Source organism: Salvia miltiorrhiza, chromosome 7, assembly GCF_028751815.1.
Source record: "Salvia miltiorrhiza cultivar Shanhuang (shh) chromosome 7, IMPLAD_Smil_shh, whole genome shotgun sequence".
Classification (NCBI taxonomy): Eukaryota; Viridiplantae; Streptophyta; class Magnoliopsida; order Lamiales; family Lamiaceae; genus Salvia; species Salvia miltiorrhiza.
The window spans coordinates 6,537,551-6,554,786 of NC_080393.1; the positions used below are offsets into that span (position 1 = coordinate 6,537,551).

Here is a 17,236-nt window from a genome sequence, read left to right on the forward strand (position 1 = left end):
ACGACTGTGGATTTTGTAATAAATAAAGTTTAACGGAATTTTATTTATTTATTTTGCACACAAATTTCATTTAAATATAATCGTCTCATTCTATTCTTCACGAATAATCAGATCTTTTACATGATTTGAAATTTAGTAATTTCACTTTGACTTACAAAGAATTATTAAAATACGAATTCGTTTAGTTCAAAGAGTGACACCATACTCATTTTAATTTTATAAAAACTAGCTTGCATTTGGAAATAAATGTCATTTGATCTAGTGACATCAACAATATCTTTTGCATCCACCCAAAGAAGATAGTACATGTTAATTCAAGTGTATCGTAGTCAATTTTCTTCGAAAATACTTGTGCAAATATTTTAATTAATTTTATTAATAATTAAATAAATTAATTTGCTATTAATTATAATTTAATATGTTAATATATCGTATAGAATTTAGTAATGTATAGTTAAAATGAGTTATTTTGCGGCATCGTGAGAAATATAGAATCTGTTAACAAAATTCTGGCATTTTGAAAGACTCGTAACGAATTATTTGAATGTTATTTTATTAAAAAAGAATTATCGGAATATAGTGAAATGTTCCCTTTTCTTATATAGTAGTATTTGTCATAAAAGTGACATCAAAATTGATAGCAAAAAATATCGTCCACGACATTATGTCGTCATTGCATTTTATGGTGAAAAGGAATGTGATTTTAAAGAGATTTTGTAAATTTGTTGGGTGGGAAAGTTGACATTTTTTAAAATTTTTGTTTTATTACTAAAACCTCATGGATTATGTGATTAATGCTTTTATATAGAATTGATAAAAAAAAGTTGTTTGAGTATTGAATATTATTAGTACACGTACTCGAATTATGTTTTGATGTAATCCCAATTTTGGAGGATTTATATAATAGGATTACTTTTTTGATTTTGACGACCTCTTGTCTTTGTAGCTGTAGCTGATGTGGCCTCCCTGTTTATCAATAAATTACTTTATCCACTATTAAAAATTGATAAGTGCACTCCAAAGTTTAATTAAAGAGGATATATTATTTTATCCCATCATTAAATATGGAGCTATCTCCGTTTGTCAATTCAAAACCCGAAAGGATAGTAGTATTATGAATACCAACTTTTTGGGTCTTTAATTGTTTTCTATTTTTGGTTTTTAAAATTAATAACAAGATAAAAAGTACACAACAGAGTAGTTTGAGCGTGACTCTACTTTAGTATAATCACAATTTAATCTAATTTTCCTCTTGAAAATAATCGATCGGTAAGTTAGGCCTCCGTCAATAAATTATAAGTATTATAAGTCGGACATATCAAATCGAATTAATGGATCCAACTTGCCTATTGTGTGAAGCAATATTTGTTCAAACAAATAAGGTTTGTGTTGATTTAATTTTTCTGAACATAATTTGGAAAGAATGTCAAACGCTTGATTAGTCTCAATAGTATATACACATTTTATCTATGTAATTTAAAACTAAGGGGAGATTTCCATAAACTTTAAAAAGTCCATGGAATTTAAATTCCATGGAATTCACATAGATTCTAGACGACTTTCAAAGAATTCGTGGTTGGATTTCACCCCGATTTTCACTGATTTTCGAAGACTTTACGGGATAATTTTGGAATTGAATTCCATGAAACCAACGCCCGCGGAGTCCCAGCACCGCTGGAAACCCAGCGAGCGCTGGAAACCCAGCGAGCGCTGGAAACCCAGCGACCGCTGGGTTCCAGCGAGCGCTGGGAATAAGTGGGTTCCAGCGAGTGCTGAGTTCCGGCGCTCGCTGGCTTCTTGGCCGAGGGCGCTGGAACTCAGCGCTCGCTTAAAACTTCATAGATTTCAATTCTCGTGGTTCTTGATCGGGTTTCGTCGTGTGTATTTTTTGGATGAAATCCATGAAAGTCATTCCGAATTTTAAGTCAATGGAATAACGAATACACCTAGATTTGTATGGATTTTAAAAAGTCTTGAACGAATACACCCAGATTTATATGGACTTTTAAAAGTCTTGAACGAATACACCCAGATTTCTGCAGACTTTTAAAAGTCTTGAACGAATACACCCAGACTTTTAAAATCCATAGAAATCCATCAAATTCCACAACGAATACACCCCCCTAAAATTATATTGCAGTTTCTATCAAATTTCCCTGTTCTCCCTATTTAAATTTAGTTTATGGTTTTGTTATCGATCGGATCAAGCACGGGGCCGAGTTTCAAATTATACTCAGCGGAAATAATAAAATTGTTAGGCTGCGTTTATTTTGACGGATAAATTTATTTATGAAAAAGTATAGATAATAAAAATTTATGTTTTTGAATGTTCCCTTTTTTTTCCAATATTTGACACAAAAGCATTTTTCCTTCCTTATTTTTTACTTCAATGATGGATATTATTATCCCTCTATTTTTGAGTGGATGATATTATACATCCTTGAAATGAAAATAAGGAAGGAAAAATGTTTTTGTGTCAAATGTTGGAAAAGAAAGAAAACATTTAAAGGCATAAATTTTTGTTATTCATCATTTTCCATGGATAAATTTATCCATCAAAGTAAATGCAACCTTAATGTAATTTATCAACTTAATTATTGTTTTTACTTAAGGATTAATTATATGTAAATACACAAAATATAATTAATTTTAGTTTTTAATCAATACTATTTTTGATCAATTATTAAACATAAATTTTAAAACCTTAAATCATGTTGTCTAACTTGGTTCAGGAATGTATATGGTGTTCGGGTGCTTATAATCTCTACGTTGCATCTCCTTGACGTTCTTCTCGCTCTTCCTTTTTTTATTTTTATTTTCAACGGTAGTATTTTTTATTCGAATAAGTAAGACCTTTGAAAAGCAATTGAAAGATTAAACACTAAATCCGGTATCCATTTTAAAACCAAGTGTCTTACAATACCATTGCTTATGTTATTTATAGGGTACACAATACAATTGGCATTTTAGTACTTCCTATTAAGAGTGCGGGAGGGTATTTCCGTTATTTCTAGTGCTCTTCTTATATACACCTATGGGCAAAATCATCTTATCTACTTTAAGGCATCTTCCACGTTAGTCGACAAACTATTAGTTAGGGGTGGCGGCCCCTGCAAAAAGAAGGACAATGACCGTCTGCCATTCAGTTACAACAACCATCTCTTAGGTGCTCCCCTTTCTCACAGACGCAAAGATACTTTTTATCCATATTCCTCCACTCTGCTACTTTATCATATCTGTCGTTGTTCGTGGGTTTCTGAAATGACCTCCTTTGCTCTACGATTTACAAACTCATACTGGCTAGAATCCTGCTCTTCTCTTGGTCGCGAGGAATTCCACTTCTGCTCTGACATAAAGAGATTATGCTTGGCTCTGATATTGAGAAATTTTACTCTGCTCTGCCTTTAGGAGATTTTACTTTGATATGGGTGGACAAGATCTGTAGATTTCTGAAAACTCTTATTTTGTAATTCTCCTCTTTCTTAGTTTCCTTTCCTTTTCAGGGATTGGGGTATTCGGGACACCTTTACTTTGGAGATTCGAGGTCCTGGATACCATCCTCATCAAGTAGAATGGATTTTTTCTAATATAAAATATATATCCTATCATAAATTAAATATATATTACAAAAAATATAAATAATTGTCATGAATATCTATGAATAGTCATTGTGCATAGATTTTGACAACTTTTATTGTTGTTTTAAAATATACTATGTGGAATGAAGAATTAAATGCAGTTACTCAAGAAAAACTAATGCAAATACATTTAATGAGGGGGTAGCACCACGATTCTTTAAAGATGCGTTCTTTTTTTATTATAAATTCTTTAAAGTTGTGTTATTTTTTTTATTGTGAATTTATGATCATGTGAAAACGTACAAGGAATAAAAAAATATTGAATATTTTTATTAGATGTTGTACAAGGTTTAATGTACACAAATTTATACTTTGGTTATAATTATTTGTTCGGCTCCATCAAACTTCACACACACACATATATATATATATATATATATATATATATAATTGTTATTTAAATTATGATCGATCTTTGATCATATTTGCAATTTCAATCTAAGTAATTTTTATAACGTACGTGACAATAATTAAGTACCCAATCTTCTACTCAGTAATTGCTGGCTATTCCAATAAAATTTGTTTTAAGTATCGGACGTTGCCTTATGATATTATGCAAACTTTGACGATTTTTCCCAAAATGTCATAAACTTTATATGTTTATTTTATAAAAATCTCGAACTCATGCAAAAAAATTCAAGTAAGGCCCAGGATCTATTTACCGACTTCGAAAAGGCATCTCGTTAGGATCTTGTGTGAATTTTACATTATGTGATATTTTTATATCTGACAATATATATATTCAACATTGATATTCTTATTATTATCTTTTTGTTTGGAAGGTGAATTCATATCGTATTAGGACACTAATATGGTAAGATTGACATGTATTAGGACACTAATATGGTAACATTCACATTATATAAGTAGGCCATATATATGCTATGGTGAAAAATCATTAATTAATTCAGCAATTCTCTGAAGCAACTTTCATACATCCTTGAAGAAATCATGGCCCATGCAAACCCCGCAACCGGCGTCTCTTTGAGTTATAATCTTCTCCTCCTCCCCCATCAAATATTCTCACAAGAAACCACGCGCCACCCTGTTCCTCTTCTTCCAACCCCAGACGGCGGTGCCGAAGAAGAAGAAGAAGAAGATGATGATGATGATGATGATGATGATGATGACGATGATGATGAAGAATATGATTACATCGTCGTCGATGACATGTTACTGTTTGCGGCGCGTGAAGAAGACGAAGGGTTGCCCAAGGACTTGGTTGAGAGATTCTTGAAGATCATGGTTTGTGATGAAGCCGCTGCAGCCGATCACGATGTGTGCGCCGTCTGTCTCGATGAACTGCATCAACAAGATCGGACGGTCGGAGTTCTTCACTGCCACCACTTTTTTCACGCCGACTGCATCGGAGAATGGCTGCTGTCCAAGAATGTTTGCCCTCTTTGTAGAGCCATCGCACTCGACATTTTTTAACAACCATTATTTTTTCCTATGACCTGCTTCTTGTACGAAGATTTTTTTGTACATGCAACACAATTAAATTTTATGTTTGGTGCAAAAGGGTATTTTTCAATTTTCTATACTCTCAGCTCTCTCATATTCTCTTTTTCATATTTTGATGATTTTTAAAAAAATCAAATTTTATTTATAAAAAATATTCTATATATATATCTTAAATTAAAGATAAATGTAAGATCTTTGATTTGATATCAAATAAATTCTAATAATATAATTTATTTTCCTACTTAGCAATTGAAGCTTTTCTAATAAGATGACATAGATAATGAGCTAACTTAGAAAAATAATTTTATGCATCATTAGCTCATGTTTTAAAAATATATATTGTGATGTGGAAACTCTTTCTTTATTATTTCTTCGTTTCTTTTAATTTGAATGATGTGTTTATTCTATAATTTCAGGGAAGAAAATAAAGTTTTCCATCAAATAGATGGAAAATTAAAAACGATACTTTTCAAAATTATAAAATAAAAGTAAGGATCTTTACTGAGTAATTGATGTAGATTATTTTATTTTTTAAGAAAAAATAATTTACATTTACTTATATTCTAACTATATTTAATATTTATTTATTATTTATTTGATACATCATTTAATATATTTATTTTTGATAAATTAACATGATTAAATAAAGAAATTTAAAGGCCGCGACACAGGGGACTCAAACCCAAGACCTTCGACTTTAGACATTAACCCCTAATTGCTTAACCGATATATACACATACTACATCGTTTAATTTTGATGCAAAACTATGTTCGCGGTGCATCGCACAGACGAATGTACTAGTTTTCTTTATGTTTGTGTTTATATTTGGATCAATTTGATCCGGATCAAATCAAAAAATTAATTAGAGTTCAACATAAAAAGACATTTTTACCCTTATGTATTTTTCACTTTATAATTTTAATATATTATTTAAATGTGTATATATATTATTGGGAACATTAAATTCATTAAATAACTTTGTATTTTCAATGAGAAGTTTGACTAACTTATAATGTATTTTGTAAACACACATGAATCTATTTATTTTCATGGCGTGCATGAATCTGTTATTTTTTTATTATTAATTAACATGCTTTAGTTTAATTTATTTTAAAGCTAGATATTAACTTACATATTGATTTATATATGTTTGCACAGACCCAAATTATATACTCCTATGACGTTAACCAAATAACGTACCACTCTTTCATGTCACTTAAAACATAAATGAATTGCAGAATTTCATTGAATCTATAATCTAACTTAAATAATAATCTCTCTAATTTGTTAAATTTCATTTTGAATTTGAAAATATCACAACCACTTCCTTTGTGACATGTGTGAACATGGGTTACATGGATAATATTGGACATATTACTTTTTGTGGATTTCTTAATGCATTCAAAAGTTATCTCCTATATAGTGATTGTATTAGTTTTGTATATTTTAATATCGTAACTTGACGAAATAAACTATACTTTATTAAATATAATTAATTTATAATTTTTTATATTTATTAATTATAAAGAAAGAGTTCAATATTTTGTCAAGGGCAGAGGGTTCAAGATTTCGTACATCGTCCTTGTATATATACATTTTTTAAAATTTAAATAACACATGCACACATGAGTCGAAGGATGAGAAACGTCTTATCAATTGAACCGCGTTTCATTATCATTTATATACTCCTACAATTTTTTTAAAGAACAAATATATATATTGTCTTGTTTTTTATTTATGTAATTTGTCGGAAATATAATACTCCCTCCGTCCGCCAAAAGTGTACCACTTTGGCTAGGCACGGGATTTAATAAAATTGGTAATGATTTTGATGTAGTGGAAAAAGGGTCCCACCACTTTATGAGATGTGTGGTTGAAATTGAATTTGGATTGGTTTTTTTGTAAATAAAGAGTGTTTGTAAGGATAAAATATTAAAGTGGATGGTGGGACCATTTCCAAAAAAGGAAAGTGGTATACTCTTTGCGGACGCCAAATATAGTAAAAATGGTACACTTTTGGCGGACGGAGGGAGTATACTTTATTTTAAAATAATTAATTTCTAATTTTTTATTTTTTTAAACATCTAATCAAGTGTCAAAATTTTTGTAGTAGCACAGCCGTTCTTGAATATATAAACGAGTTTTTGGATTTCACAACACAAGAACATATTACTCGATCAACAATTGAAGTAAGATATGAACACTTGATTAGATTGAATTGCACTTATTATTATATATATATATGATTACTGTAGTACTATAATATATATATACATGTATATATATCTATCTATATATATATATAACCATATAAATGTTGTATACTTTTAAATTATTTTTTTCGTGGATAAATTTATAAATTATATATAAATAGTCATCTTTCAAATATATTCACCAAATAAATAATCAAATATAGTAAAAATATTCTATGATTGAGAGTGAATAAATTATAATTGACACTTAACAATTATACTTAAAATTAGTAAACTCAATTTTTTCTTAATTATTCATAATTTCATTGGAGATTACAATAGGCTCAATCTCACACAAAATTTTTCTCATATTAAAAAAATTTTACTTATAGAAAATATCAAATTTTATTAAGTATGTGATATACATATACATATATATAAAATCCTAAATTGAAAAATTATCCTATGTCATAATAATAATATATAAGTATTTTGATTTTTAAATTGAAATATATTTTATAGTGATTGGGCCGGGGTGTTTAAATAAATAAAAATGTTACAAAATAATATTGTTATTATGCCTGATGATTAGCTCGTTAATCTTCACACATTTCACACCCAATGATGAGTATCGAAATTCCTATGTTTTTTATTCTTAAAAAAATTCTCAACACTAAAACAAGGAGTCGCATAAATTATAGAGTGAGTCCTTGAGAAAGCAATGATCATTTTATTTTATTTTTTAATTATGAAAGCAACGAATTATATGGATTCCTATGTTCAATGAATTCATTTAAGTGCATAGATTTAAGGAGATTAAACATTTAATTTTATGTTCATGAATTTAATTTATGGCCTAGAAAAATGAAAAGACATTGAATTTATATTCATAATATATTAAATTTAGTATTTTAAAACAATAAACTTTAATTAGGGGCGTTTAAGATAAAACATATTTTCAGTAAAAAAAATATGACTTTTTTACCCCTACTGATCCGGATCAATTTGATCCGTAGGGATTTATACTTGTAATAATTGAGCAATATGTGTACAACAAATATTGAATGTGTGGGTTAGGTCAATTTGAACGGAGATTTTCTCTAAATAATTGTTGACCCAATTATTCGATCCTGTATTTAATTCAAGTACTCATGGGGGTAGAGCTAGGGGGATGGGCCGGGAGGAGGGGTGTCATTGGGCCCCTAGAATTTTTAAAATGAACAGGGTCTGTAATTTTATAAATATATTATAAAAAAATAAAATGATTTTATCTCCACTATTATCGAGTTGAGCTATTTTGCATTGTGATTGAAATGCATATTTTAGAGTTACATCGATATTCTGACAAAGAAAATACATAACTAAGGCTGTAAATGAAAATAGTTACTCGCAAGCTATTCGAATTTCGATTCGAAAAAAAACTCGTTCGGAGTTTGATTCGATAGTAAACAAGTCAGGCTCAAGCATAATTTCGAGCTTAATAATTTTATCGAATCGAACTCGAGCCAGTTAACACCCGGCTCGTTAAGCTCGCAAACATGTTCGAATTCTATTGTTTGCAAACATATTTGTGAACATGTTCACGAGCCTTCAATCGAGTTAGTACATGAGCTTTAAATGATACGAGCTCGAGCTCGAATAACACATTAATTATGAAGTTTTTCCCCAAAAATTTAACGATTCTGAGCTCGAACACCATATATACGAACATTTAACGAACCAAACTTGAATTCGATATTATCGAGTATCACACGAGCCGAGCTCGAGTTCAGTAAGTGGGTGACGAGCTGAGCTCGAACAACAAGATAAAAGCTCGAATCGGCTTGAGCCGTCGATTACAGCCCTATAATAATTAATTTATGCATATCATTTTTGGATCCTAGAAATTTATTTTTCGAAATTGAAAACTATTTCACCTTGCAAAATTTAATCCATCTTAATATTTTGAAGTTGATTTTTATAACTTCAAAGTCAATTGGAAGGGCACTTTTTATAATTTAAATGATATTCTCTTCGTCCCATTTATAATGATACTCTTTCCTTTTTTATTTGTCCCATTAATAATGACTCATTTCATAAAAGGAAACTACTATCTCTCTCTCTCACACAAAAAACTGTGGGCTCCATCATTATCTATTATTTTTATCATTTAATCACTCTTCTTCTTAATTACCGTGCCCAAAAATAGAGATTCATATCTAGTGGGACGGAGGAAGTATTATAATTGTGCTATTATTTATTTTATTTTTTATTTTTATTTAATTAATAATTTTACAAAAAATAAAATAAAAATTGAACCCCCTAAATTGAATGTCTACCTCCACCACTACAAAAACTGTATGTTTTAGGATACTAATTTGTGAAATACTTATTTACAAAATAGTGGAGAAAATGTCTTACTATTATATGAAATGAATGATTGAAATTGAATTAGATGTGGATCAGGAATAATTTTATTTTTTTTGGTAAATAATAGATATTTGTAATAATAAAAAAATCAGAAAAAAAAATACTACTAAGCTATACTCTAAAATAAAATAAATAAATAAATCATATTTTTTGTGGACATACAAATAGCAAAAGTCCCATACTTGGCGAGGGAGTATAATTTTTTTGTTTTCCAAAGCACGAATCATTGCTTATATTGGAACGAGCCATGTTCTAAACAATTGCTTATATACCAATTCAACATTTTAATTCTCAGTGGATTAATAAAAGATAGTAATAACTAGCAAATACATAAAATTTGAAATCGTTTTAATTTTTCCCACAAGCCTAAGTTCTCAAAATACACATAAGGTACCTCGAATTGCAAAAACTAAATGAACTCCGGGTGTTTTATTTTGTCAATTTCACAAAATGTCTAAAAATTTAGACATATTCTTCTCCAGGATGAAAGTTAAATGACGATTCATTTTGTTAAAGATTATAAACACAAACTAAATCAATTAGTATTAACTATAGGATCAAAACCAATCAATAATAGATACTCATTCTAAATGTTGCTTCATTCTGTCCCCTACATACAAATTAATTTCATCATCTTTAATTAGGTTCCAAACCAATTAAGATTATAACTAAATCCATTAATATTAACTATAGGCTCAAACCAATCAATATTATGAACAATAACAAAATCCATTAATGTTAACAATAGCCTCAAATCCAATCAAGAGTAGATCCTCATTCTAAATATTGCATTATTTTGTCCCATGTACAAATTAAATTCATTCACTTTCACTAGGTTCAAAACCAAACAAGATTATAAACACAAACTAAATCCATTAATATTAATTATACGCTCAAAACCAATCATGATTATAAACAGAAACTCATTTGAATGATCGCCATCAACACATAAATCCAAAATACCCACAGAAACAGCTACGAATTCACCACTCAAATTATAATTCTACAAATTGAAGTTAGAATGAACAACAAGAACAAGAATGATTCTGCAAACGACACAACCTGTTAACGTTTTTATAATAATTCATAGAAAAATATCACATCATTTTGCAGACGGTCTAGATTTCATAAAACGGTATAGATTTCATAAAATAGACGACATGCACTTTAAAATAAGAAAGTAGTTTACTGAATTAAATATTCTGTTTGCACATAAAATTTGGATGATAGGTTGATAGTCTGATAACTCAATGTAGCAAAATCGTCAAAAAACAAAAAACACAAATAGCATAACAAAACCAAACAGCCTAGTTCGAAAACATCCAACCAAGAGAATCAAGTGCGAGGAGCTTGAGTGGGGGCACCTGGGCGAGGAGCTTGACCGGGCTTTGGCGCATCATCCTGACAACACGGTAAGAGCATAACAATTGAGTAACAAATATGACAAATAAGAGAATGCAACAAAGGGGGGCCACAACTAAAAACATGTATGCAGATTAGCCAATCATGTCGAGGAAGGATATGATGAGTATGAAACAAGCAATTTGGTAATGTTTTCCAGTTAAAAGAAAACAACTACTTCCTGTTTTGGGTATTATTCTGTATCAAATGGTTGATATCTACAAGTAATAAAACAATTGTTCTTTTAATTGATAGTCTCTACTCTATACTCTCTATTCTCTAGCACACTTTCATTTCAGAAAAAGAATTGATCCCTTCAGAAGAAAATGCAAAACAAAAGCAAACGCACATCAAAGAGTGTTTTTTGTGCTTAAAATATAGTTAAAAGTGATAAACACAACATTAGAATACGTGAGACCAGTAATGCAAACAATGGTTATAGCACTAACCAGGTATAACAGAAAATTACATAAACTAAAAACATAAAATTACACTTCACTTAGAAACATTACTTCACAAGCAAAATAAATTAGATGGCGGGTAAAACTGACCCTTGGGCGCCTGAAGCGCTGTGGGGGCTCTCTGTTTCTCCTATCAGTAACTGAACGAACCCTCACCACCTTAGAGTGAATGGCACATGAGACACAGTATTGCATCTTCACGTACAGCTTGGGAAGGGTGTACCCTGCAGGTGGAATTAGATAATTACAAATCTCACCCTAATAATTAGTTTTGAGGTAATAGCAACAATATCTACAGTAAAAGTTTAGCAGCAAACAAAGAGAAAGAAAAGTTTACCATCAAAAGCACAAGCTTCTTGTACATCCCTAACTGCAGCTTGCTCGACAATGTTCCTCACCAAAAATCTCTTGATTGCTTTGTCCTGTCAAACATATCCCAAATAACACAATCTCTCGGTCATCAAATTATCCATATGAACATCTTGGTCAGTAAATCTTATCATTGTTTCACAGTGTGCAAGATATTCAAGAAGTTATAACCACAAATAAGCAGATTTCTATATTAATACAACATACTCTGCAAGTATATACATACTTTTGATTAACCATGACAATTTACAAAGAGAGGGTACATAATTCATGAATTCACCTAAATACTCACATTTTAATAATTTCCATACAACAAGGTGAAGATAAAACTGAAGTAAGCAAAAAGCTATCACTTTTAAGTTATGTGAAAATTACTATACACTGCAGAGTAACACAGTTTTCAATATATTTACAAAGCTCAGAAATCCCAAATCGGAGCTTGAAATATTTAGTTTTCAACGGTTTGATGATTCAGCTGCAAACAATTTCTACGCGAAAATTAATTCAATAAAAAATACGTAATTCAAATTTTCAACAAACAAACCAATATTCAATACCAAAATAAGCATATTATTGACAGGTAGAAAAAAATTAAAAACACAAAAAGAAAAGAAAAACCCACATCATCATCTTCCCCAACCCCCAACTCCCAAACCCTAGTTTCCCTTCCCCCACTCGACGCCGCCGCCTGTCGCCACCGGCCGCCACCATCGTTGTCGACCGCCCTCTCACACAATCACACAAAAAGCAACCCCAGCCCCAGTTAATTTTCGACCACGCAAATCGGCCAAGCAACCCCAACCCCGCCGATCTCTGCATCGGCCACGCAACCCCAGCCCCAGCCCCAGTTAATTTTCGACCGCGCAAATCGGCCCCGCAACCCCAACCCCGCCGATCTCTGCAAATCGGCCACGCAACCACAGCCCCAGCGCAACACCACCCCACACCGCCACAAACTCCAACAGAAGGAGCGGACGAAGCTTCAAAGCTTCGAAAGGGTCTGGGCAGATCTGGGCGTTAGATCTGTCCCCGTCGTTTCCGGCTATTTCATCCCGCACAAGGACATCACGCTGCCTCCTCTCGTCGGATCGCCGCTGGAGCTCTTCCCCAGGGCGGAGGAGAACTCGACGAGGACTTCGATTTTGGGGTACTTGCGGTGGGATGGGAAAAAGGCAAACGGAGCTCGCGAGAGAGGAGAACGGATGAGAGGGGCAACACCCTTGGCCGGGCACATCCTCGCCGGCGTGTGGTGGAGGCGGCGGGTGGGAGGGAATGAGATCCGTGGAATTTACAGCCAATTGCTAACATCGTAATAAAAAAAAATTGCAAAGAATAATCAAATACCTTGGGGCAGCATTTACCACAGTTGGAGCAGCGAATGAATTTGGTGTGTCCACGCCCGTGCTTGTTGCGACCGCCGTTCCTTCTCTTAAACGTCTACAAATTTGCGAACGAAAAAGCACAGATTTCATAACTCAGTAGAGGAAACCAAACTAAATCGAACGAGTTAGAACGTAATAATAGAAAATTGTCTCTCACCATTGTCGACTGACAAGAATTGATCGCAGGAGCTCGGCCACAGCCAGTAGGGTTTAGTATCAAGAGCGACGAGTGAGAAAACCAGTGAGAAGTTTATATATATAGGATTGGTGAAACCCTAGACCAACTGTCTCATATTACTTGGGCCGTAGCCCATAAATGGGTCCAATTGTTCTCAAAATATGCGCATCAGATAAAAGATGCATCAGATAAAAGATTATATTGAGGGAATCACTACATCAATTTTTTGTAAGTGAATAAGAATATGCAAAAATAAATAAAAAGTTAGGAATTACATGTATTTCATCTCATTCTATCTTACATAAATCATGCGATAGTTTCAGATAATCAGCAGTTAATGCCGCATTTGCCAAAAAAAAAATCTCAAAAAATGATTATCAGTAGGAATTAAAAAAAAAGTCAGAAAATATTTAAATGTGCATAATTAGCCTTTAAAAATTGTCGAAAATTTCAATAACCTTTTGTCGAATTTATAAACTTTTGTTAGTATTAATAAGATTTTCTCTAAATTAATTATTTATAAACTTTTGTTAGTATTAATAAGATTTTCTCTAAATTAATTTTTGATGAGTGAGAAATAATGGGCTAAAAATGCGTGTTAATTGATATGGACAAAAATATTGGAGCCCAAAATGTGGATTAAGGTCGCAAGGTCCAATCAGTTGTGCTTCAAACATGAAGAGAGACATATGGTCTAGGAGAGGCTTTCGGTCTGCTCGAGGATGCTGCTTTTTAAGCATTGGGTTAACTTTGTGTTCGTTTGAATTGGCTTTTAATTGTAATAGATTAGCCTTAATTTGATACTGCACTTTAATTTTATTTTGACCTCAAACACTAACCGCCCTACTATTAGACCATCATGTATACCATTTTCTCAATATCTTTTACCGTAAAACTCAAGATTTAAAATACTGTATGCGAAGTTCGATTTAAAAGGTTAATTTATATTATGTACTCTGTATTTTTTTTTTTCAAAGTGAGAATGCCCAAATTCCTAAGTTACTAGGGAATCGTATAGAGAAGAATTAAAACTTAGATGAATATATATATGTGGCGTGTTTCAATACAATTTAATATATGTGAAAAGTTAACATTTCAATTTCCAATCATCGATATGCCATTCGTAATAAGCTAGAATCGACCATGCATATTGCCTTGTCAATGAAAAAGATAGAAACATATTGATAAAGTAAAAGTTTTTTTTTTGGCTACATAAAATTGGAGCTGTTAATTAATGAAGCATTTCAATTTATATATCAATAATAGTAGGAACAAAATGGCAGCATCCCTTTAAAAAAGACAGACGCAAATAAGGCCAAGCGGGTAATAATAAGCTACCTCTGCTTGAACTAATGAGATCGATCATGAAATATCCCTCTCTTTACCTACCAATCAGATCTCTCGTAAAGCTCCTCACATACATAATATTCACCAAATACATACATATCATCAATTTCTGTCGTCGATTTATAATCCTATTAATTTTCCCGCTAAATGAAAATACGATAGACCGTAGATTTATACGAATGTATCAACTGTTTTTAAAATTGACCGCCTTGGAAGGTCTGGCCGAACTGCCAATTAGCTGGCGCCACGTTGTATGCGGTGAGAGTTCTGCCGTCACTGGTGGTGACGCGGAAAGAGAGAGCTTGGCCGTTGAGATAGGAATTGCCCTGCCAATTTTGACCCCAATTTCTGGACATGGTTTGCCAGCCGCTTTTGGACCCTTTGATTGACAGCGCATGGACGTCCCCTGCACCCGCGACGTTGCTGATTAGAACCAGGTTGAAGTATGCGTGGCCGTTGATGGTGAACCTAATTCCGCCTTTCTTCACACAGGCCACCCTGCATTAATATAGACAAAAAAAATACGAGTATTATTAGCAACTTATGCCATAATTAATTTCTTACTAGCTCAAGTAAAAATAAAATAAAAATCTTACTAGCTAGCATCAAAATTTAATAAAGTTCATTTAATCTTATTCTTATACTATATAATAAGTCATTAATTTTGAAAAAAACTATAAGATTGGTATTGAAATCAATTTCAAAATTAGAGATTCTCATTTTAATATAGTATAGATTTTGTCCCAGTGTACTAGTTTTCAGTTTGGAGCAACTTTTTTCTCATAGTAGAAAGCTGTTAATCATTTGTGGGTTTGTAATTTAAATAAGAGATATAATTGCATATTAAATCTCAATTTTGGAATATTATTTAAAATTTGAACCAAACTTTGAACTGATTATTATGCTCGGGAGGAAAGGTGGCAAACCTTCGGAAGACGACGGGGACGATGCCGGCGTGGTACTGAGCGATTTGGAGGAAGGCGGGCTGCGCCATGTCGAAATGTTGGAGAGGCGGGTTGCACCAGCCGCCGTTGTTGTTAGGCAGGGCGAAGTTGGGAGGGCAGAAGTTGGTGGCGGTGACCGTGACGGTGCCCGGCAAGCACCACCGGCGCTCGCCCGTGCACCGCATTTCGTAGCACGCCCCGCACGTCAGCCCGTTGTTGAAGAGAGCCGTGCTCAATGCGGCGGTGTTGGTGCCGTAGCCTTGGCTGTACATGTTGCCATATCCACACGCCCCTCCTACACACAAAATTAGCCATTACAAATTTAAGTGGTTTTTTTTTTTAAATGTGACCAAACGAAAGTGTGTTTGTGAATAGCGATTATTGTTATAGTTTCGTGAAAGTGAAAGGAGTAATTAACGTATACCCATTGTGCCGGCAGCATCGCCACCGCCGTAGAAGGTGGCATGAGCGTTTTGCCACCCTCCATAATCAGCCATAGCAACATTCAATCCAAGAATGTGTAGAGCGAAGAGAGAAATAGTAGCAAGAGAAACTAAGTTAGCAACCATTTTTTCACAGATATATGTTTGTTTGATAGGAAAAGTCTTGCGGTTTTAAGAGAGATGGAGGCTCGTTAAAGTGAGGATAAAGGGACAAAGTAGGAAGTATTTATAGAAAGAAAGAAAAAAAAAAACCCCACTGATTTTAATATACTAATGTTTTTTGAAAATAAAACAAAATGTTAGAAGAAAAGGGGAAAGGTGGCAGGGAGACAAGATGGTGCTAACAGCCGGCCACGAACCCACGAGGGGGTTTCTATGTAATTTATGCTACATTAAGTATTTTTCTTTTTACTTTTTTTAAAAAAATTATTTTAATTTTTTATGTATTGTTTGGCGTTGGCACATGCATGTGGTTGTAGGTTGGGCAGCCAAAATATGAACATTTCTTACGCTTGTAGGACCCCCTCTTGCACATGCACGCAGCATCTTTAAAATTAATCGTACGAGTTTTTCCTATTTTCTAGTATTAAGTCTTTTTTCTTTGACGGATGAGGAGGATGGGAGAAAAGATATATTTTTATATTTCTTATTTTATATATTTATATGATAGAATTTTTATAAAAAATAGAATAGAATATTTTTTTTTCCTACAACTTATTTTCACTGATTTTCTCTTTAATATTAAATACTCTTTATGTCCCATTATAAATGTCTCATTACTTTTAGCGCAGAGATTAAGAAATGTGTAGAAAGTAGATAAAATGAGTTGGTGGCAATTATTTAAATATTAGGTATAAAAAGAGAATATATTGCCAAAAATGGAATGTGACATTTGTAATGGGACGGAGGAAGTAGTATTATCATGAATTTGAGCAAAAAATTGGGAAAATGGGTTATCCATTTTTTATTTTTTTTTGATGAAATTTTCCAACTAAAAAGAATATGTG

At 32.5% G+C, this 17,236-nt stretch overlaps 2 protein-coding genes across 4 annotated transcripts; both read right to left on the reverse strand.

Moving 5' to 3' along the window:
* Positions 1 to 10,560: 10,560 nt before the first annotated feature.
* Positions 10,561 to 13,643, reverse strand: LOC130992092 (40S ribosomal protein S26-3-like). Of its 3 annotated transcripts, none has more exons than XR_009091247.1 (6): positions 13,475 to 13,643; positions 13,280 to 13,372; positions 11,904 to 11,988; positions 11,657 to 11,790; positions 10,894 to 11,105; positions 10,561 to 10,679 (listed from the first exon to the last, which is right to left on the reverse strand). XR_009091247.1 is itself a non-coding variant. In XM_057916573.1 (5 exons), exons 1-5 carry the CDS (start codon positions 13,475 to 13,477, stop codon positions 11,040 to 11,042), a joined length of 381 nt encoding a protein of 126 aa, XP_057772556.1. In that variant the 5' UTR covers positions 13,478 to 13,643; the 3' UTR covers positions 10,637 to 11,039. The 3 variants fall into 3 exon arrangements, 1 of the variants encoding a protein (XP_057772556.1); XR_009091246.1 differs by having other exon boundaries at positions 10,637 to 10,707; XM_057916573.1 differs by having other exon boundaries at positions 10,637 to 11,105.
* Positions 13,644 to 14,726: 1,083 nt separating this feature from the next.
* On the reverse strand, positions 14,727 to 16,584 carry LOC130992095 (expansin-A4-like). Its single transcript, XM_057916585.1, has 3 exons — positions 16,211 to 16,584; positions 15,769 to 16,081; positions 14,727 to 15,340 (listed from the first exon to the last, which is right to left on the reverse strand). The coding sequence occupies exons 1-3, from the start codon at positions 16,353 to 16,355 to the stop codon at positions 15,037 to 15,039; spliced, it is 762 nt and encodes a 253-aa protein (XP_057772568.1). The 5' UTR covers positions 16,356 to 16,584; the 3' UTR covers positions 14,727 to 15,036.
* Between the last annotated feature and the right edge of the window lie 652 nt (positions 16,585 to 17,236).

Coding starts and splice junctions, on each gene's coding strand:
- LOC130992092 (XM_057916573.1), bottom strand. Junction 11,791..11,903: donor AGAAGCTTGTGCTTTTGATG/GTAAACTTTTCT, acceptor TTCCACCTGCAG/GGTACACCCTTCCCAAGCTG. Junction 11,106..11,656: donor AGCGCTTCAGGCGCCCAAGG/GTCAGTTTTACC, acceptor CCGTGTTGTCAG/GATGATGCGCCAAAGCCCGG.
- LOC130992095 (XM_057916585.1), bottom strand. CDS start 16,355: ATGGTTGCTAACTTAGTTTCTCTTGCTACTATTTCTCTCTTCGCTCTA. Junction 16,082..16,210: donor CGATGCTGCCGGCACAATGG/GTATACGTTAAT, acceptor TTTTGTGTGTAG/GAGGGGCGTGTGGATATGGC. Junction 15,341..15,768: donor GTCCCCGTCGTCTTCCGAAG/GTTTGCCACCTT, acceptor ATATTAATGCAG/GGTGGCCTGTGTGAAGAAAG.